Source organism: Heterocephalus glaber, unplaced genomic scaffold (genome assembly GCF_053883595.1).
Source record: "Heterocephalus glaber isolate CG9 unplaced genomic scaffold, H.glaber_assembly_v1.0 deba00001235, whole genome shotgun sequence".
Taxonomy (NCBI): domain Eukaryota; kingdom Metazoa; phylum Chordata; class Mammalia; order Rodentia; family Bathyergidae; genus Heterocephalus; species Heterocephalus glaber.
The window spans coordinates 251,390-274,958 of NW_028258222.1; the positions used below are offsets into that span (position 1 = coordinate 251,390).

Genomic DNA, 23,569 nt, shown 5'->3' on the forward strand with positions numbered 1-23,569 from the left:
AATGACTTAAAACTTTCAACATACAATAAATAACCTGGAACACCAACAAGTACAATCCCAATACTTGCATCCTCCAGGACAGTTGCCTGTGTGGACACAAAGCAGGGACACTTCTCCAGGGGACCTGATGCTGCTCACATGGACCAGCCCTCTTTCACTTCATGGCCCCCAAATCAGAGCTCACCTTGCACTGAAAATCAGATCCTTCATATTTCATACACCCTGAAGCTAATGTGGTTTCTCCTTGGTCATCTTCTTCTATGATGGCAAAGCAATGTCCATTAGTTCTAAGTGGGAAAAAACAACAATGTAATCTCACATCAGAAAGCACTACTGAACAGGAAATAAATGTACATGGTCATATATAAACATAAAATTAACTAGGAAAATAAAAATAGTCATATAAATCAGATATGGACTGGAAACTCACAGGTAAGAAAACAACAAAGTTAATTATCTCAATATCATTTTTATATAACTGTAAACTGTTTCAACCAATTAAGCAGGAAGCCATGGGTGAATTTTTGGGTTTCTTTTTGGCAACTTACAAAAAAGAAAAAGTTTTCTACAATGAGCATCATTAACATTATAATAAATTCCTTAAACTAAAAATGTTAGAAAAATACTAGTTTCCTTTAATCTCCTTTAGAAGACTATATTAAAATGTAACTAATAAAATAATCATCTACAACTTCATAGTAACAATGCTCCTGTATTCAAAAAAATGAAGTCTTTTGGCTCTGTGGAAAGATATCATATATAATGAAAAAAACTCAGACAATTTTAACAATTCTTAAAGTAGCACTAAATGCACTCCTCTTAACTTTGAAGCACCACACCAAATACTTACATGCACGTGTTATTAACAGCATCATCCGGGCAGTGTCCCGAGCAATAGCACTTTAAAAAAGGCAAGGTGTCTTCTGGTGCTAAGGTCACTCCATTCTCTGCCTTCTTAGGATCAGAGTCTGATTTCACCCCAGTGCCATGAAGCATGCTGTCTAGATTTTGCCCTGTGTTCAAATACACAAGGTGTCAATACAGTCTTTCTGGAGAGCTGATCAATTATGAGTTTCAATGAGGAAAGTTTCTAATTCATCACAGTAACTGAAGCTAATATACTTTCTTTAGTTAAACATTTTTCATTCCTCTAATTAACATTTATTACAAACTCTTACACACAGAATTAGTGCACCAATTACTGTAGGCTGTATAGATGGTTGTGTCACAAGCTCTGCACTAAGGAAAAACAGGACACATAGTAAAATACAGTGATAACTTGTAAGAAAGGCACAAAGGGGCCAGGGATTTAGCTCAGTGGTTCTGGCACCTGCTGCGCAAGTGCAAGGTCCTGAGTTCAATCCCCAGTACCAAAGGAAAAAAAAGAAAGGCACAAAGTGGGGAGACTTCAAGGAGGCTGAGATAATTTCCAATCACTAAAAATAGACAATTTATAATTCTCTTTTCTAACTCTTTCAAAACTTTTTTTTTTTTTTTTAAGTTTTTTGAGACAGGCTCTTGCTGTGCAGTCCAGGCTGGTTTTGAACTTGTGGCCATCCTTTCTGCCTCCCAAGTGCTGGGATTATAGGCATGCACCACCATGCCTGGCTCAAAACTTTTGACTGATTTTTTTTTTTAAGGTCCTTAACTTGTGCTTCTTTGTGAAAATGGAGCTCCTAAGCATCTCTCCATGGCCTCTAATTGCCTAAGTAAGGCAAGGGTGAGATTATGGGGCCCGCAGTTTTCTAGATCCTTTCATGTCAAGGTCTTTAGTTTGAATCCAGATCACACTGCAAGAAACTGAAGGCCAACCACTACCTTGTAGAAACACAACAAGGCCCAGCATTAGTCTAGAGGCCTAAGTGATGGGTACTGCCACATGTACTGAATCTTTCAGACTGGGGAATGGTAATGAAACCTGCACTCTAATGTGCACAGGCAGACAGAGGCTGGCTGTGGGAAAAGTAGCCAATCAGAGCCTAGCTGCAGTCCTCCCAGAGGACAATGCCCACAGTGCTTTGGCATCTCCTCTTTGTTGGTGCTTTCTTGATTTATCTCTTCAGCTATGACTTAATCTTATCTTAAATGGAACTCCTGACTTGTTTTAAACTTGGTTTTACTTAAGTCTTCTGATTTAAAAGACGGAGGAGTGGTGAACAGCAAAGAAACAGCCTCTCCAAGACTTGACAATGGAATAAAGCAACATTAGGAAGAAAAGGAGGAAATTGGTTCCCCAGGACCCAGCAAAGATCTGAAGCAAGAACTGAAGCCCATGGGGACAAGGAACAGAGATTTCAATGAAGAAGGAGATAGTAAGCGGTGGTTTCTCCCTGAGCCCTGACTCAGCGTGGGAAGGGTGGTTCGAACCTATAAACAAATGCATGATGACTACCAGCAACTCCAGAGGCCTCCAGGGAGAAATGCGCCAGTGGAATGGGGCAGTGGATTGCAGTAGCTGTTGAGTTATTTGGGTTCAGACATCACCCAGGAGAAGGCAACTGGCCAGTAGCCATCTTACAGAGGGGCCAATTGAGCTCGGAACTCAGAGCAGCTACAGGTAGACTCCATCAGGGTGAGGGAGAACTAAATTCAAGTCTCAAGAGGTCAAGGAGCTAAGTTCACGCTGGCAGGAAACACACGGATTGTTGCAGGCTGATCAAAACGGGTTTCAGCCTCAGAGCAAAAATCCAGCCTAAGCTTCATAACTAAAGGTACAGAGTTGGTAGGATTATCTACTACCATGCCATAAATCTACAGCTGACTTGTTGGCATTAATCAACATGGATCTGGACTCTTTCTGCCCACTTTGTTTAACAGTGACAGCAGAGACACAACTCACAAGTGCACTTCTTTTCTTATTTTCTGTTTTTGTTTTGATTTTTCTGTTTTTCTTGTTCTTGTTTGTAAGTATGACTACTGTCTCTAGTTTTTTGTTGTTCTGTTCTGTTCTTAATTTTTCTTTTTCCCCTTTCCCTCCAGTCTTCCTCACCAGTTCCCCAAAGTTTGTGTAATCTTGCTATATCCTTAAGCCTTGCCTCTAATCTCTTCTTCTTTTTCTTCTATTTCTCTATTTTCCCCCCTGAACTCTTAAATTTTCTCCCATGAGGGTAAAACTGCCACACTGAGGGCATATTCACTGTATACACTTTTCTGGTTTGTTTTAGAGTTTGTTATATAACCACAAATACAGTTCACATGGTTAAAGGTGGCAAATTAATGGTTACCACAGTTCTGTGTTTGATGGTATTGTTACTGCTGATTGTACTACTTTAGCCAAGATGACAAAATTGTTCTTCCTGGTAAGCCAAGACTGAGATTGCCAAGGGTCATAAACAATACTATAGGCCAGTGCCAGGACAAACAGGCAGCAACTTCTCACCCCCCAAAAATCGAAGAGGTAAGATGTTGTAACAAACTCAAAATCCAAAAGCTAACCTGGAAGACATCTCTGGAAAGTCGTCATTTCCTAGGGGTTCTAAATACTAGCAATATAGCTACCTGCGATAAGCAATTTACAAGCATTAACACAGGAATTTTCTAAAAAATTATTTTATTGGTACATTTTAGGTATACAGTATGTTTACATTTATCACTGGGTGCTTGTACCTGTACATGTATCTTGGGTCTTATTTTTTTCCCCATTATCTGTGTACCCTTTACCCCCTCCACCTTTCCCTATTTACATAGATTTTGTTTCCATTTTTTTTTCTTTTCTCATAATTTTTCCTTTCCCTTCTTTCCTTTCTCCTTCCCCTCCTACCACCCCTACACCTTTGGACCTTTTACTATTTCAAATTATCAATTATTCATTTTAATTATTTTAATTCTTATTTACATTTTCAGTTTCTTACACTAGAGAAACTACTCAGTATTTACGTGTGTGTCCTATTTATTTCACTTAAGAGGATGGCCTCAATATCCATCCATTTAGCTATAAATGTCTTTAGTTTCTCGTTCTTTATGGCTGGGTAGTACTCCATTTTATTAAAAAAACACATCTTCTTTATCCAGTTTCCAGTTGATGGGCACTTGGGCTGTTTCCAGGCTTTAGCTATTACAAACTGTGCCGCTATAAACATGGGTGCACATATATCACTGTGGTATGATTCTTTTAATTCTTTTGGGAAGATACCCAGCAGGGGAATAGCTGGGTCAAATGGGACCTCTAGCCCTAGTTCTTTGAGGAATCTCCAAACTGATCTCCACAGTGGTTGCACCAGTCTGCACTCCCACCAACAATCAAGAAGGGTGCCTTTCTCTCCACACCCCTGCCAGCATTTGTTATTGGTTGGTTTCCTGATAGCAGCCATTCTTTCTGGGGTGAGGTGGAATCTCAGTGTTGTTTTCACTTGCATCACTTGAATGACCAGTGATGCTGAACATTTTTTCATATGTTTATTTGCTGCTTTTACTTCGTCTGAGAAATGTCTGTTCATTTCAGATGCCCATTTTTGAATTGGGTCTTTGAATTTGGGAGGTCTGATATTTTTAAGTTCTTTATATATTCTAGATAGTAGTCCTAAAAAAATTTTTTAAAAATAAAAAAAGATAGTAGTCCTTTGTCTAAGGTACAGCTGCTAAAATTTTTTTTCCTACATTGTAGGTTGTCTCTTAGACTCTATTGGTAGTTTCTCTTGCAGGGCAGAAGCTTTTTAATAAGATGAGATCCCAGTTGTTGATTCTTTGTGCTAGTTCCTGTGCTACTGAGGTTTTGTTCATAAAGTCTTTTCCTATGCCAATGTCTTCATGAGTTCTACCTAACATTTTCCAGCAAGTTTAGTGTTTCTGTCTTAATATTTAGATCTTTAATCCACTTCGATCTTAGTTTAGTGCATGGTGATAGGTATGGGTCTAGTTTCAATCTTCGGCAGGTTGAAATCCAGTTCTTCCAACACCATTTATTAAACAGGCTATCTTTCCTCCAATGAGGATGGTTGGCTCCTTTGTCAAAGATGAGGTGGCTGGGGCCGGGGATTTAGCTCAGTAGTTCTGTCGCCTGCCTCCCAAGCGCGAGGACCCAAGTTTGATCCCCAGTACCAAAAAAAAAAAAAGGATGAGGTGGCTGAGTATGTTGAAGTTGTTTCTGTATCTTCTAATCTATTCCACTGATCCTTGGCTCTGTTTCTTTGTCAGTACCATGCTGTTTTTATCACAGTATAACCCAGGAATTAAAAAAAGAAAAGAGAAAGAAAGAAAGCAAAAAGAAAACAAGAAGACACTTAAGCAAGATGCAATCCCAAACTTCCAGCTCACCAAAGGCAAACTTAGGGGGCAATGAAGTGGAACAATTAGAAGCCCACCCAGTTGGACTCTCTGAATTGGTAACAGCAGAAGTAACACAGTAGATTGTGGAGGATATGAGAAGTTCTCTCCGGCCTTCGGACAGCCTTGGGAAGACAGATTGTCCTGATGTCTGCGGCAGGCCCAGACAGAGAAGTTAAAGATAACTTCAGAAGGCTGTTTGTCGTTCCCACAGTGTTTGGTCCGCTGTGGTCCCTTGAGATTCCCAAATATTTGTTTGGTATAAGAGTAGCTAATCTTTTAGAAGCTTTAAGTAGCCAAGATGATTTAGATAAGATGCACTAAGATTAAAGCAGCATAGATGGTTCTTTAGATGCTTTATGTACTCACAGATATGTACTCACAGACATAACTGGTGGTTAGTTGACTAGCATTGTAAATTGTTAATGATTGATGTATCCTGCTGAAAAATGTATAAAAGAAAAATACCAACAATAAACCTGGCCTTGACTCCTAACAGAGCTCTGGTCCCCTGTGCCCTTCATTTTATAAGTTTTGTCAGATACTGTCTTCAGGTTCCAGTCTCCCACCGAGGAGACCCCAACAGTAGATGAATGGGGCTCTAGAAAAAATCAAATCAGAAATAGTTTCTCAGATAATTAGAGAGATGGTAACCATAATGAAAGACATGGTTAGTGACTCTAGACTACATACAGATAAAAAAAGAAGAGCTTAGTAAAATGATGGAAACCATTAACATCCAACACAGGAAAGAAATGGAATCCATGAAACAGATTCAAATAGGTACCCAGGAGATTAAAAATTCAATTGGAAGTATATGCAGCAGAATGAGCCAACGGGAGGACAGTATATCAGATACAGAAGACAAAATTATACTTAGTGATCATGAAAAGAAAGATCTCTTAAAAATGGCAAGGAACTGTCAAGGAAAAAAATCAATCCAACAGCTCCTTGGTGATGCAAAGAATAACAAGATTGATCAGAGTCAAAGAAAAAGCAGGAGAAGGGCCGGGGATTTAGCTTAGTGGTGCCACCACCTGCCTTGAACGTGCAAGGTCCTGAGTTCGATCCCTGGTACCAAAAAACAAAAACAAACAAAAAGCAAGAGCTAGTGCAAACAACATAAAAAACCTGTTGATAGAAGTAATGGCAGAAAATTTGCAGGCAGAGAAAAAGAATTTGACATACAGATAAGTGAGGCACACAGAACTCCAATTCACCATGATCAAAACAAAATCTACACCAAGGCATATAACAGCCCAGATTCCAGAAACTCAACACAAGAACAAAATATTACAAGCTGTTATATAGAAAAGAAACAAATCAAAAATTAAAGGAAAATCCATCAAAATCACAGCAGACTTCTCAACACAAACCCTCCAGTCAAAGAAAGCTTGCACTGAAGTATTTCAAGCCGTAAAAGAAAACAACCTCTAACCCAGATAGGTGTACCATGCAAAACTGTTTTTCAAAATTGATAGTGAAAATACTTGATGGTCAAAATTGATGAAAACAAGATACTTTCATGACAAAGAACACCTGAAGAAATTCATGATCACCAAACCAGCACTGTAAAGTGTTATGAAGGACATTCTAGAATAAAGAAAAAACCAGGACTATAACTCCATAAACCCCAACAGAATGAATCCACCAGGCAAGGCAAGTAATTAAATAATAAGACAAATAAGAAAAATAACATGACAAGGATAAGTCAATATATATCAGTTATAACCATCAATGTAAATAGTCTCAATTCAGCAATCAAAAGAAACAGACTGGCAGAATGGAACAAGAAGCAAGATCCAAGAATATGCTGAATACAAGAAACACACGACTCAAAAGGAAATTCATAGACTAAAAGTCAAAGGATGGAAAACAACACTCCATGAGACAGGAACCCAGAAAAAAGCACTGGTAGTTATTCTATTTGCAGACAAAAGTGGATTTCAAGCGAAGATTGATTGAGAGAGACAAAGGTCACCACATCCTTATAAAGGGAACAATCCAAGAGGAAGAGATAACAATCATAAATATATATGCACCAAATACCAACACACCCAACTACATGAAATGAATATTAATGGATATGAAAAATCATATAAGCACTAATACAATTGCAGTGGGGAACCTCAATACACCACTGACACAAACAGACAGATCAACCAGATAAAAAGTCAACAAAGAAATATCAGAACTAGGACTGGGAATGTGGCTCAGTGGTGCAGTGAATACCTGGCAAGTGCAAGTCCCTGAGTTCAATTCCCAGTGCCAAAATAAAAAGAAGAAAGAAAGAAAGAAGAAAGAGAGAGAAAGAGAGAGAGAGAGAGAGAAAGAAAGAAAGAAAGAAAGAAAGAAAAAGAAAGATCGATCGATCAGAACTAGGGCCGGGGATTTAGCTCGGTGGTTCTGCTGCCTGCCTCACAAGCATTAAGGACCTGAATTCAATCCTCAGTACAAAAAAAAAAAAAAAAAATCAGAACTGAAACATACTTTTGAACACACTCCACAACATCTGAATACACATTTTTCTCAGCTGCACATGGGATGTTCTCCAAAATAGACCACATACTAACCCATAGATCACGTTTAAATGAAAAGGAACTGAAATCATCCCATACATATTATCAGACCACAGTGCAATGAAATTGGAAATCAATGGCAAAAGAAACCACAAGAACTTCATAATCACATGGGAATTAAATAATATCATCTTTAAAAACCAACAGGTCACATATGAAATTAAAGAACAAATTAGACATTTTGTACAATTAAACAAGAATGCCACTGCAACATATTGGAACTTTTTGGACTCAATGAAACCAGTGCTATGAGGGAAATTTATAGTGAATTCCCACATCAGAAAAACAGAGTGTGCTCAAATAAACAACCTAACGTTGAACCTCAAGCTTCTACAAAAAGAGCAAGTTAAGCCCAGAGCTCATACAAGGAAGAAAATTATAAAGATCAAAGCAGAAATTAATGCAATGAACACTAAAAAACAATACAAAGAATCAATGAAGAGTTAGCCAGGCATGGTGGTGCACACCTGTAATCCCAGCACCTGGGAGGCTGAATCAGGAAGGTGCTGCAAGTTCGAAACCAGCAGGGGCTAATAAATTCAAGGTCAGCCTGAATTACATATGGAGACCCTGTCTCAAAACAAAACAAAACAGAATTGATTCTTTGAAAGATTAAAACTGCTAAACCCTTAGCCAACCTTATAACAGAAAGTAAAGACTCCAATCCATGCAACTGGGAATGAAAAGGGTACAGATCCTGCAGAAATCCGAAGATCATCAATACCTACTTTGATAATCTGTATTCTGATAAGATGGAAAACACAGAAGAAATGGAAAGATTCTTAGATACATATGAACTACCAAAGCTAAATCAAGAGGATACAAAATTCTAAATAAAGCAGTATCAGTCAATGAAATTGAAGACAGAACTAAAAACCTACTAACCAAGAAAAGCCCAGGCCCTGATGGATTCACTGCTGAATTACATAAGAAATTTAGAGAAGGCCTCATGCTGCTAACTTCTCAAACTCTTTCATTAAACTGAAAGAGAAGCAATATTCCCAAATTCATTCCTGGAAGCAAGCATTACCCTGATACCAAAGCCAGAGAAGGATCCAAACAAAAAGGAGAACTACAGGCCAATCTCCCTAATGAACATACATGTAAAAATCCTCAATAAGATACTGGCAAACAGAATGCAGCAAATCATCAAGAAGATTATACACAATGATGAAGTAGGATTCATCCCAGGGATGCAAGGATGGTTCAACATATACAAATCAATAAATGTAATGGACTATATTAACAAATCCAAGGACAAACTATGATCCTCTCAATAGATGTAGAAAAAGCGTTTCACAAAGTCCAACACCCATTCATGATAAAAATTCTACAAAAAATTGGAATAGATGGTCTTTATCTCAGTTTGATAAAAGTCATCTATGACAACCAACAGTCAACATCATTCTAAATGGACAAAAACTGAAAGCTTTCACTCTAAAATTAAAAATAAAGACAAGGATGTCCACTGTCACCACTCTTATTCAATATAGTTCTGGAAATAAGAGAAATAAATAAAACGAGTAAGGATAGGAAAGAAAGTTGAATTATTATTATTTGAAGATGACACGATACTCTACAGAGAACACCCCAAAAACTCCACCAAAAGACTTTTAGATTAATAACCAAATTCAGTATTGTAGCTGGATACAATCAACACTCAAAACTCAATAGCATTACTGTACACAAATAACAAAGTCACTGAGAGAGAAATCAGGGAAACAACACCTTTCATGATAGCATCCCCCAAAATGCAATACTTAGGAATCAATCTAATTAAGGACACAAAAGAACTTTACATGGAAAATTATAGTACTTTGAAAAAGGAGATTGAAGAAGATTATCAGAAAATGGACAGATATTCCTTGCTCTTGGGTAGGAAGAGCCAATATAGAAAACTGGCCATACTTCCAAAATTGTTATACAGATTTAATGCAATTGCAAAGAAAATTCCAATAGCATATGTCACAAAATTAGAGGAAACAACCCTAAAATTCATTTGTAACCAGAACAGACCTAGAATAGCAAAAGCAATTATGGGCAACAAAGGCAAAGCAGGGGTATCACAATCCCTGACTTGAAATTATACTACAAAGCTACTGTGGTAAAAATAGCATGGTACTGGCAAAAAAACAGACCCAAGGATCAATAAAACAGATTAGAAGGTGCAGAAATGATTCCAAACACACTCAGCCACCTTATCTTCGACAAAGGAGCCAAATAGTCTCACTGGAAGAGACACTCTCTTTAATAAACAGTGCTCGGAAAAACTGGCTTTCCACATGCCAAAGACTGAAACTAGACACATATCTCTCAACATGCACTAACCTAAAATCAAAATGGATCAAAGATCTCAATATTAAAACAGAAACACTAAATCTGCTGGAAGAGAGAATAGGTAGAACACTTGAAGACACTGATGTAGGCAAAGACTTCATGAACAAAATCCAGCCTGGACAGGAAATGCTGCAAAGAATCAACAACTGGGACCTCATCTTATTAAAAAACTTTTACATAGCAAGAGAAACCAACAACAGAGTGAAGAGACAACCCACAGTGTGGGAAAAAAAAATGTTTGTCAGCTGTTCCTCAGACAAAGGACTAATATCTACAATATATAAAGAACTCAAAAAAACCAGACTCCTCAAACTTAAAGACCCAATCAAAAATGGGCATCTGAAATGAATAGACACTTCTCAGATGAAGAAGTAGAAATGGCAAAAAGGTATATGAAAAAATGTTCAACATCACTGGTCATGCGAGAGATGTAAATTAAAATAATGCTGAGATTCCAGAAAGAATGGTTGTTATCAAGAAATCAACCAATAACAAATGCTGGCAAAGCTGTGGGAAAAAAAGGAACCCTTCTCCACTGTTGGTGGGAGTGTAGACTGGTGCAACCCCTGTGGAAATCAGAGTGGAGATTTCTCAAAGAACTAAAACTAGAGGTTCCATTTGACCCAGCTATTCCCCTTCTTAGGATCGTCTCAAAAAAATGAAAAACATCATACCACAGTGATATATACACATCCATGTTTTTGTTTTTTGTTTTTTTTGGTACCGGGGATCAAACTCAAACTCAGGTCCTTGCGCTTGCGAGGCAGGTGGCGGAGACACTGAGCTAAATCCCCAGCCCTACACATCCATGTTTATAGTGGCACACTTTGTAATAGCTAAATCTTGGAAACAGTCCAAATGCCCATTAACTGACGAATGGGTAAAGATGTGGGTTTTTTTTTTTTTATACAACAGAGTACTACTTGGCCATAAAGAAGGATCAGCTTCAGACATTTCTAACTAAATGGATGCACCTTAAGACTATACTCTTTCCCCGCCCCCCCAGTACTGGAGATCCAACTCAGGACTTTGTGCTTGCCAGGCAGGTGCAGCACCACTGAGCTACATCCCCAGCCTCTCATACTCTTCAGTGAAATAAATCAGACACCCATGTTTAAATACTGCATTGTTTCTCTGGTGTGAGAAACTGAAAGTGGAAATAAGGACTAAAATGTGTAACAGATATTGGAAAATGTTCAAATAGGAAGAGGAACACGTGGGGGAAGGTTGGAAGGGACAAGAAAAAGAATAGAAGGAAAAAATGTAAAGAAAGCTTCTCTAAATAATGAGGGCAAGAAGGGCTGAAGGGAATGGGGAATAGGAAAAAAAGAAGAATCAAGATATACCATGTACAGGTACAAACTCCCTATGATGAATGTTATCATTATGTATATTTAAAATTAAAATGTACCAATAAATGTTTGCTTTAAAAAAAAAATCTTCTAACTCACCCTCCAAAATGCATCTTAATTTTTTTCTAAACCCACTGATACTTCCTAGGCCCATCACATGGAGTTTCTACTAACATAGGGGACCTCTATACCATTTCTGTCCTTTTCTGGTCTTGGCACTTCTAGTCAACACAGCAGCCAGAATTAAACATAAATCTGATCCTCCCATTCCTGCTTACACCAACTAATGTCTTCCCAGGGCACTCACAGTAGAATCCAACCCCTGCACTCTGTCCTGCAAGGCCAAGTGAAATCTGGAGCCTGCACACCTCTCTATGAGCACCCTGCAGCACAGCCATGGGGGCCTCCATCACTGCCCAGAATATGTCCATCCCTCTCCACCTACAGTCCTGAGTATAAGCAAAGCACAACACTATGAAGCCTCTGGTGGGCTGAGGTATAGGTCATATTTCAAAACCAAACAAAATGGAATGGCTTACATGCTCAAGTGCAAATCTCAGGGAAACATGGAAATGCATATATGCACAGAGACAAACTGCTAAAAGACACACAAGACTACATACAGGTACACTTACTGAATGTTCCTTTGTCAAAATGCACAATCAGCCAGACAATCTAAAAAGAGTGTTCTACCTGGCCGCCATTCCACCGCTCCCAGAGCAGAGGAGGTGAGCCAATCCCAGTGCCCAGGAGTAGGCTGCCAGGCCGCCATTCCACCACTCCCAGGGCAGAGGTGAGCCACACAGGCACCGGCAGGACCCCCACCCCCACCCCCGTGGAAATGAGAAGACACATAAACAAGCCTCAAAAACAGACTTCCAGATCACCTACAGCAACCCCAAAGGGAAACAAGATGGAACAATCTGATAACCACCTGGACTCCCTGAACTGGCAACAAAAGAGGATCTGGAAAAAAGGAAATCGGAAATAATTTCTCACATAACAGCAGAGATTGTGCCCATAGTACAAGACATGATTAATACATCTAGAGGGCCCGGGGATTTAGCTCAGTGGCTTCGCTGCCTGCTGCACAAGGAACTGAGTTCAATCCCCAGTACCAAAAAAAAAAAAAAAATCTAGAGGACACAGATAAAAAAAACAGAGGAGCTGAGGAATATGATGGAATCCATAAAACAGATACAAACAGATTTCCAGGAGATTAAAAACTCCATTGAAAGTCTACGCAGCAGAATGGACCAATGTGAGGACAGAATTTCAGATATGGAAGATAAGATTGCAATTAGTGAGGAGGAAAAGAAAAATTACTGTAAAATTTTAAGGGACCATGAGAAATCAATCCAGCAGCTGCTAGACAATGCAAAGAAGAATAACATAAGACTGACTGGAGTCAATGAAGAAAGAGGAGAGAGTGCAGATGACATAAAAAAACTCTTCACAGAAGTGATGGCACAAAACTTCCCAAGCAGGGGAAAAGAACTTGACATACAGATAAGTGAGGCATATAGGACTCCAAATAGCCTTGATCAAAAAAAGTCTACACATAGGCATATAATAGGATTCCAGAAACCCAACAGAAGTACAAAATTCTACAAGCAGTGAGAGAAAAGAAACAAATTACATACAAAGGAAAGCCCATCAGAATCACAGCAGACTTCTCAATGTAAACCCTCAAGGCAAGAAGAGCTTGGAGTGACATATTTCAAGCCCTAAAGGAAAACAGCCTCTAACCCAGATTGATGTACCCTGCAAAATTATCTTTCAAAATTGATGGAGAAATAAGATACTTTCAAGATAAAGAGCATCTTAGGAATTTCATGAATACCAAACCAGCACCCCCCAAAATTTTAGACAATACCCTAGGAAAAGACAATGAGGATCACAACCCCAGGAAATCTAGCATAATGAATTCACTGGGTGTGACAAATTAAACACAACAGGAGAGAATCCAACAAAAAGAAAAAGTCATGACAAGGCTTTTAAAACTTTTAACTTCATCTCCCTAATCCATGTATTAACTCAATCTTTTTATTGTACTGATTAGTATTTTTTCTGATTCTAGAGTTGCACACCTTTCTTGTGCTGTACTGGGTATTTATCATCTTCTTGTGTCTACTTTTTAATTGGGTTGTCTATTAATGAGCTGTAAGAGTTCTTTATATATTCTGGTCATAGGTTATATACATTGTAAATATGGTCTATTTAAGGACTTCTTTTCATATTAACAATGTCATTTAAAGTTCTAAATTTTGATGGAATCTCATTTATCAATTTTCTTTTATACATCACATTTTTTGTAACCTAGGAAGTTCTTGCCTACTCTAAATTCATGAACATTTTCCCTTATAATTTCTTCTTAAAGTTTTATAATTTTAGTCTTTCATATTTAGGTTCATAGATCCCTTCAAGTTATTTTTATGTATGGAAATAAAGGGATGAGGTTAATTTTTTATATATGGATACCAGGTGTTCTAGTGCCATTTGCTGCAAAAAACTATCTTTTCCTTGGCTCTTGAATTGAGTTTATATTTTATAAAATGTTAATGTTTAATAATCTTTCAAAACTCAGTGGACCATATATATGTGTGGTTTTATTTCTAGATTCTGTTTTATTCCAATGATCTACATGTCTTTCCTTACACCAACACTGCCTTGATTACTGTAGCTTTAGAGGAAGTCTTAAAATTAGGTACTAAACATCTTCCAACACTGTTTTTTTCTTTTTCTTTTTACTTTTCTAGGTCCTTTGTACTCCTACATAACTTTTAAATTTCAATATCCAGTTCTTCATTTATAGCAAGTATACATAGACCTGAATTTTTATATATACCTTGTGCTTTCTAATCCTGCTAAATTCAAATACAAGTTATAGGGGATCCTAGAGATTTCTTAGTGCTTTCTCTGTAGATGATCATTTCATCTACATATAAAGATTTTGCTTCTACTTTGCCAATCCCATCCTAATTGTGTCACTTTATTGCCAGACTATTTTGGTTTGGCCCTATGTTTCAAAGTTTAATGGACAGATGAAGAGTAGGCATATCTGTCCTTGTTCCCCACCTTAGGGACTAAGCATTGTATCTTCTCCATTCATATAAGGCGTTTTTGCTGGAAGTATGGAGTACATGTCTTTCATCTGTTGAGAAGTTTCTGTCCTACTTCTAGTCTCCTGATAGCTTTTACCATGAACAGCTGTAGAATTTAGTCCAATACTTTTTCTCCAACTAGTGACAGGATCATATGGCTTTTTCCTTTCCTCTGTTAAAATGATGATTTTTGGGGGTGGATCTTCCAATGCTGAACCAACACTGCCATCCCTATAATAAAACCACTTTCTACATACTGCCAGATCTGACTTCTAATACTTTGTTTTGTTAAACAAATTTCTATCTATGTTCATACTGTTTTCTTCTATTATCTTTATCCAGGTTTAGGATTAGCACAATGTTGATTTCCTAAAATGAGGGGAGAAGTGTTCCTTCTTTTTTCTGCTTTAAATGTTTGATATAATTTATAATAGTTAAAATGTATATGAGCCTATTGTTGTCATATTGGTAGGTTTTCAAGCTAGGAATATACTTTAATAGGTGCTTTTCAAATTTTATATTTCCTCCAGAGTTAGTTTCATTAATTTGTCTTCCAAGGTACTTCTTAGAAGTTGTCAAATTTATTTCAAAAAATATTTTTGTAATATGTTTTCTTATATCTTTTAAATTCTGTAAAATTTGTGGTAATGTCTCCTAGATCTTGATATTGTAATTTTTAAAATGTATGACTGATATTGTGTAACAGGAAGAAAAGGTCCAAAGGAGCAGGGGAAGTGGGAGAGGTAGGGGAAAGGAAAGAAAGGAAAAGAAAAAATATGAGAGAAGGAAAAAAATGGAAACAAAGTCATTGCAAATAGGGAAGGGTGGAGGGGGTGAAGGGAGGGCAGGAGAAGGGGAAAAAAATAAAAACCAAGATATTCATGTAATGGTACAAGATCCCAATGATGAATGTAACTGTATTTTATACCTAAAATGTACCAATAAACTTAATGGGAAAAAAATAAAAATAAAAAGTGTTCAAATAAAATTATTACAGACACGGGCTGGGGATTTAGCTCAGTGGTTCCGATGCCTGTCTTGCAAGCGGAAGGACCCAAGTTCAATCCCTGGTACCAAAAAAGAAAAATTACCACAGACAATGAATGACATCTGAGTTTCATATACTGTGAGATACCATAACATTATTCTCGACTGTTCTTCAGTCATGAAAATGCAAAACCCATTCTTCACTCATGGGTGAACAAAAGCAAGATTGTCAATGACAATCTTGGTAATCAGTGATTTTCCTAGATTTTTATTCCTGAATTCTTCCTAGTTTCCCAGTAATTTACAGGTTTTGTCATAAGCAGAGGAACTCCCCCTGGACTCACATGGCAAAGGCTGGAATGCTGGAGAGCCCAATGGGATAGCAGAGCACTACACATACACAGTGAATAGGAATGGTTTTCCTAATTAATTCTGTATATGTGGGGTTTGGGTTTTTTTTTGATGCCGGGGATCAAACTTCGATCCTTGCGCCTGCACAGCAGACAGCGAAACCACTGAGCTAAATCCCCAGCCCTCCTAATTAATTCTTGCACAAGCTGCATAGCTGATAAACAGACACTAGAAAGACACCAGGACCAAAGTTAAGTGCAAGAAAGAAGAGTGATTAGGGACAGGGAGGAGTGTCTGGACCTGTGCTGTCCAACTTGGTACCTGCTAGCTATATATGGCTATATAATTCAGGTGAATTAAATAAAACTTAAAATTCAGTTTCTCATTCACACTAGTCATACTTTAAATGCTCAAAAGATAGACACAGCTATAGCTATCCTAATGGATAGCACAGATACAGGACAAGTGTTGGCTATGTGGGCCACACAATCTCTATGCAACCCTGCCAACAAAATGCACAATCAGCCAGACAATTTTAAACAAGTGAGTGTTATTATGGATAATGACATCGAGTTTCATATACTGTCACATACCATGACATATTATTCTCAACTGTTCTTCACTCATGGGTAAACAAAAGCAAGTCACAGGCTGGATTTAGCTCGTGGACCTTGGTGTGCACTGTTTTACTGATACAGAACATTTCCATTACCAAAGAAAGTTCTCTCATACTATGCTGGTCTGGTGGAGGTGGATTAAAGGAAAACAAAAGCTAGTCACTAGAAACATGCTAAAACACTCATAGATGCTTGAATTCCTGCTATATTGCATAATGATCAGAAAATGTGGCTAGGAGGCATCCTATCCCGAATTAAAATATTTTGAAATAATTCAAGATACTCAAAAACTGGAAATGTATATGAGGACACAGATCAAACAGGTTTGATCATGAATTCATAATGTCAAAGATGATTGACAAGGTCATGGAGTTTCATTATATTATTGTCTCTCCTTAGGGATATGCATGAAATAAGTATTCTTCTTCCATAAGTAGATTTTAAAATACCAAGTAAAACATAAATGCCTTCTCACGGCAAAAAAATTTAAACCATACAAGGAAAGCAACTATTCTCCTTTGACCTATCTAATCCTTCCCCCTTAAATGCAGTCATTGCTAACTGTTGGTTATACATGCTTCTAATCCTCCTTTTATGTATTTTCATATTAAGTTGATAAATGAAATATTCTTTCAGGACCTCTACCAGGATTCAAATAGGTTCACAAATCACAATTGCTGTCTCCAACCTCCCCCACCCTGCACTTTGGTGCTGGGATTTGTTTAGATTTTTTGTTTCTATTTTGTTTTTGTTTTTGTTTTTTGAGGCAGGGTCTCCCTATGTAGTTCAGGCTGGCCTTGAACTCACTATGCAGCCCAGGCTGATCCTCCTGCCTCAGCCTCCAGAGTGCTGGGATTACAGGAATGCGCCACTAGGCCCAGTTTGGAGGTGAGATTTGAACTCAATCACGGCTTTATACATGTTAAACAAGCACTCTACCACTGAGCTATAACCTCAATTCCAAGTCTCTTTTTATTTCCAAGTTTCCTCTTTTCCTTGAAATTTCCTTGAAGAAAAAGGGTTATTAGTCCCAGCATCTGGACCTTCTGACCTCATTCCCCTGGCAGCATTTAACATGTTCTCTACTGTTTTCGCAAACAATAGTTAAATGAAGACTTGTGCTGTCCAAGATGGTGGCCACTCAGCACATGTACTCCTGAGCACATGAGCATGGCCACTGTTAAAACTGTGGTGAGGGGACACATGACTGCTTATCTTCATCTTCAAAGGCTAGATCCATTAATCCAATAGGCACAGTACAAAACAGAATAGTCTAGCATTTCTTTTTATTTATGACCTACAGTACCTCTACAATGAGCTGCTTTCCCTCACCGACTAATTTGGGTACCAGTGGTACAGTTCATACAAAAAAGGTGAGTTTAGTATCTGATTTCCCTTCTACTAGTTTTTAAAGTGAATGAATTCATTAGCATCCTTCAGTAGTAACCAGTTTATTTTGCTTTTTGAGTGTCCTTACAAATCCATGGATTTAATCCACTGCAGTTACTACCCTCACTAATGCTCATGTTGTTCCATCTCTGGTCAGTTCAAAGTAGTCCCTGGATCCTTCAGGCTTTATGTTGCTTTCAGGTCTAGATATTCTAAGATCACCTTATACTTTCCCTGACAGACTTAAAATCAGAGATTTCTCAAGGAATCCTTGATCCCTCTAGTGGAAAAAGATAATGAGAGACCACAACCAGTTGTTAGTGCTTATTGCTACCAGGTTGATCAGTGTAAAATACACGGCTAAAAAAAATAGTTCTACGCTTGTTTTTTTTACTTCAATCATATCCATTGTATAGAATAACTACAGAGCACTAAGCACTATTTTAAGCCCCTGGTGATTAAAAGGATAAAAACAAAAATCCCTTATCTATTAGAGGTAAGTCTTAGAAGAAAGACAATAAAAACCGATACTGAGATTGGCACTGCTTTAATATTTATTCATAGATAAGTACCTGACACCAAATAAAGCAGACTCCTTTCCTAGCACAGGAAGAGTAGAGAGGGCCTCCAAGTAGAGGTCATCAGAGCAAGGGCCAGGAGAAGAGGCAAGGCAAAGGTGAATGGCCAGAGGGCAGGCTGTCTCAGAAGAGCACAGGTAAGCAAGATATTTAACTGTGTTTAAAGCATGTAACAGACCTCTCAGTCAGAGACCAGATGCAAAAAGATGTAAGACTGACTAAAATCTTGCAGGAATTATACCACCAAAGATATCTCGAAAGTCAGCTGACTCAGCTTTCAACTTCTAAAGCAATTTCTGGCAAACAGACCTCCACACTAATGGGAAGAGGGTCACCAAAGCTGTTTGGTCTCCAGAAAGATTGTCTCCAAGAGCATCTCACAGGTGGCAGGGACATGACCCAGAGACAGGAAAGGGCTTCACAGAAACAAAACGGAGTGCTGTCAGACAGCCTAAGCATCTTTAATCTACGTGCTACACAGCAGCATCTACTGATGTTCCCTCCAAATTCTCCTTCCTATAAATGGGAATGCATGTAGTATTTATTCTCTTTCTTCTTCATCACTGAATTTTGGGTATCTACTGATAATTTTTCTCTGAGCCACACATGTGGGGCCACAGAGATGAAAGCTTGGATGGAAGGTGAGGGGTGCTTGCTTGCCAGAAGTACTTGATTCATAGCCAGGTGCACTAAGTGGATGAAACTCCAGGGCCCTTTGAGAAGGAACTGAACATTTCATACCAATGTCAGCACTTTTAGCCTTAGAGTGGAATGGAGCATCTGGTGTTATGTAGACAGTGTGGCACCCTGCAACAGATCTATCAGTTATTTCTCTCCCCTTCACCTTGTGGGCATCAAGGGAGTGTGAACACAGAGGCAGTGCACTTACTGCCACTGCTGGTGTGAGCACTCCTCTCCTCGGTGACTCAGGGACACACAGCTTAACCCTCCGCACAGACAGCAGATGGCCTAATCCAACAGTTTCAGCTCCCTCCCTCTTTCCAATGTTCTGTTTACAGCAGGGGATGTAATTGATTATGGCCACTAAGATGAGACAGGAATCTGCTGAGGGGTTCCACAGAGGCTTCCTCACCACTTAAAAAGAGCCAGGAACGGGCCGGTGATTTAGCTCAGTGGTTCCGCCGCCTGCCTCGCAAGCGCAAGGTCCCGAGTTCGATCCATGGTACCAAAAAAAAAAAAAAAGAGCCAGGAAGGAACCCCATTCGTCTTCCTCCACAGAATGCTGTCCATTCTCATTTGCTGCATCTGCATTTGATGCCTGCACCGGCACTGTGGCTGTGAAGTAAGCTAACCAAGGCTGGTCTGGCATGTGGAGGCTGGAACCGCTAAGCCCACAGAGAACCTAGGTCCTGGTGAGGTGCAGAAGGAGCTCTCTGCAGCCACCTCCCTGTGGACTTCTTAATCCATGATAATATAGTTTCCTATTGCTTCCAACCCCGTTCAATTGGTTTTGGTTTTTGTTATTTGTTGTTGAAAATAATCTAACAAGAGATAAAATCTGTCCCAGACCCTTTTAGTTGCCCAAACTTTGTCTCTCTCTCCCCATTTCCTAGCTAGCCAAACCAATTTTGTTCAAGGGAACAGTCTCCAGGCCAAGGCAATGGATACAGATTTAGCCAATGGTGACTGCCCTGTCCCCTTGTTTAATGGTAGCCCTCGCAATTAGAAATGGTTAACATCTCAGTTTGAGACAAAAACTGCTGGCAAGGGGAAGTTTCTGGGGACACCTGGGCTTTCCTGATACTGAGTAAGGTCCAACTGAGCTGGATCCTGACCTTTCTCCATTTTTCGGCCTCAAATGCAGGCAGGTAAGAGCAGCCATTTAGTAACCAAGAGGCAAATGCCAAGAAAATCATGAAGATGTAAGCTTAACACTGCTCAGTTACTGAGTAAACGCCAACAAATTTACCCCACCTGTTAGAAACTAATCTCTCCTTATTTAAGTCACTGGTACTTGGGTAATCTGTTACTGAAAGCTAAAATCCACCTCTGAAATTTGTGATCAAGTGCAAAAAAATGAGAACTAAATATCACAGCCTCTTTTTTCTTATTCAAACCCAAGTAACTTTATCTGAATATAAATAACTTAAATCTACATCAGAACATTTGATGCTCAAAAACTTCCTGTTTATATTTATGATACATGTTACTCTGTTTTATCACAAGGAAACCAAGTGCAGAGAAGCTTCCTTTCCTGAGATGCAATTCAACATAAAGCTAGAAATAAAGCCAAAAGGTATTTCCATAAACACTACTCTACAGCCCTTCCCAGTTACCACTAATTAATCACTTTTTCTACATTGGCATTGGTTTTAAGAGCAATTTGTGTGTGAATGTGTGTGTGTGTTATATGAAGCAACTATCAAGATGATTTTTTTGGAAAGAAAATATAACAAATTTTGCTATCAGAGAAATTTAATTTTACTAAATTTTTTTTGCTTATATTGATAATTACCAAGTTATCCTATCGAGTAAAATTTTATTATAGAACAACTTGAATCGGGAGAAAATGAGAATTTTGTACCATACTGAATATGTGTGATCAAGGCAGATTAAATTTATCTGTATGTTAAAACAAATTACACCTTGGGAGTGAGGTAGTAAGTATAAAGGACACTTAATTTAACAGCTCATCTTCACAAATATGACAGCTTTGGTTAATGCTGATCAACAGGGCATGTAACATGTTAAAGGTGCCATATTATGTAATTTGATAAAAGTTCACAGATAAAAGTTGCTTTTGCAAGAGGGATCTTTTTCTGAGCATGGTAATAATAAAGCTAGTGTTATATCTAAGGCAAAAATACCAAGAACCTACAGATTTCCTTCTGTGTGCATGCTTTAAAATGAAAATATAAAAAGCTTTATGCTATTAAGCATGTTTCTTCCTGTGTGTGGATATTAATACTTGTTGTGAACAATACTTTATGAAAGAGCAAAGTGTGAAGTTAAAAATTTAAGAATTACATTGTTGATAAGTTCTATCTAAAATCTCTTTGTAAGCAGTTTCTCTCTCTCTCTCTCTCTCATCTCCAGCTTAAAATATTACCCTAATTAAAAAACAAAAAAGAAAATATTAGTCTAATTAAACCATTCAGGAAAAACTGAAGTACAAACAGTCCATCTGATCTTCAGAGTTACCACTATGACTTCCTGTTTTTGAGTTCCAACTCATGAACACACACTAGTAAAATCCCCATGTTGGTCATAAATAAACTTTCAGTATTCTATGAATCAATCTCAGTATTCAAGCACCATGTTTCAACAATCTTTTTATAACAATGAAATGACTATTATTTATAATTATTTCTTATTGTTTTTTAAAGGAGATAGAAAGTTTAAAAGCTGAGCCTTGAGTGCCTATTACCTCCTATCTCACAAACTAACTTATATGCATTATTATATTTTACTTTTTTGAGGCAGAGTCTTGTTATGTAGCCCAGACTGGCCTTGAACTCACAGTGAGCCTTCTACCTCAGACTCGGAGTGCTGGGATTACACGCATATGCCACCAGGCCTGGCTATGTGCTTTGTATATGGTACTTTATCTCAGTGAATCCTCATGTGCTCTGATGCAGAATACCACAACGTCCCCTGCGATAGTAGAGAAAATAGGTTCAGAGAGGTGACTATAGGTAGGTAGGTTCAGGAGGTTCTACTACAATCAAGTTCAAAAACCGTTTGGCATGTGTTCATTCTTTACCTCTTTACTTACAAGCTGGATTGGTAAGCTGGGCCTAACTGTTCAGAAAGGGATAGCAACGAAAAGAATGGATGAAAACAATTGGTGCTTTTATATAGACTTACTAAAATGAGTATGATTTACCTTGGATGTATGAAACGATGAACAGATAGGCTCCCAATAATCTGATATAAATACAGAGCTGAGTCATTGTTCAATTTTAATATTCTGTACACTGTCACCTTGAATAACTGCTATTCCACTAATTCAAATGACTTTACTCAATGAAATTCTCTTGTTGAGGACGAAATCACTTGACAATGACTCCACCTCCCACTACTTTCTTCTGATTCCTGCAAGACAAAAATATTAACAAGGCAATGAACATAACTGGATTTGGAAGGTCTTCAAAGACAAAAGGAGGAAAACAAATGCCCAAACATACCTTTAAATGATAAAATACGTTTTTAAAGACCAAAGCTATTTTTATTTTTTAAAAAATCAAGGCCCTGTAATTCCAACACTTAAATAATTTAGTAACAGGTTACAACCTTTCCTGATCTCAAGATCAGCCATATATAAAACAAGAATAGGGGTCAGGGATTTAGCTCAGTGGTTCCGCCACCTGCCTCTTAAGTGCAAGGACCCAAGTTCGATTCCCCCCAGTACCAAAAAACAAACAAGAATAATACACTAATAATCTCGATAGGCCAATGCAGTGTCATATACCTGTATCCCAGCTACTTGAGAGGCTGAGGTAGGAGGACTGCCTGAATACAAGAGTTGAATGCCAGTCTGGGCACACAGCAAGACCATTACTCCAAAGACAGACAGACAGACACACACATATACACCACAAAAAAGAAAAAATAATGGGAAGGAAAGAAAGAAAATCCCTTCAACAGACTTCTCTGGCTGCCCTAAAATGAAGTTACTTTATTACTATGAAGAGAATGTCCACTAATATATTTTTAAACAGAAAGGGTTGAATTTAAAATTAAGTTATCAGTTGGGTATGTTGACACATCTATAATCCAAGAATTAAGATGAAGATTCCAAGTTTGAGGCCAGCCTAGGCAATTTAGTAAGACTCTGTCTCAAAACAGATACAGTGTAGGTAGACAGACAAATAAAACAACTGATCTGGGGATTATAACTCACTGGTAGTAACCCCGTGATCCCTAATACCACCATCAAAAAAAGTTATTTAATATTTATTCAAATCCTGGTGGATTTAACAGAAATACCTTGACTCTTTCTAACAATTTTCCCATAGATAGAAAAGCAACCTAGAAAACTATACATATTTA

At 38.1% G+C, this 23,569-nt stretch overlaps 1 protein-coding gene across 2 annotated transcripts in view; it reads right to left on the bottom strand.

Annotated features, from left to right (window-relative positions):
* Bmpr1a (bone morphogenetic protein receptor type 1A) overlaps positions 1–23,569 on the bottom strand; it is a 152,727-nt gene that overhangs the window by 20,271 nt on the left and 108,887 nt on the right. Inside the window, exons 3-5 of one of the 2 annotated variants that reach the window (XM_087210946.1) lie at positions 22,404–22,612; positions 851–1,013; positions 185–287 (exon numbers count right to left, since the gene is read on the bottom strand). In XM_087210946.1, the coding sequence (XP_087067072.1) occupies positions 185–287; positions 851–1,013; positions 22,404–22,470 (333 nt within the window). In that variant the 5' untranslated portion in view covers positions 22,471–22,612. The remainder of the gene's footprint in view (positions 1–184; positions 288–850; positions 1,014–22,403; positions 22,613–23,569) is intronic. The other variant, XM_087210947.1, reaches the window with a different exon arrangement.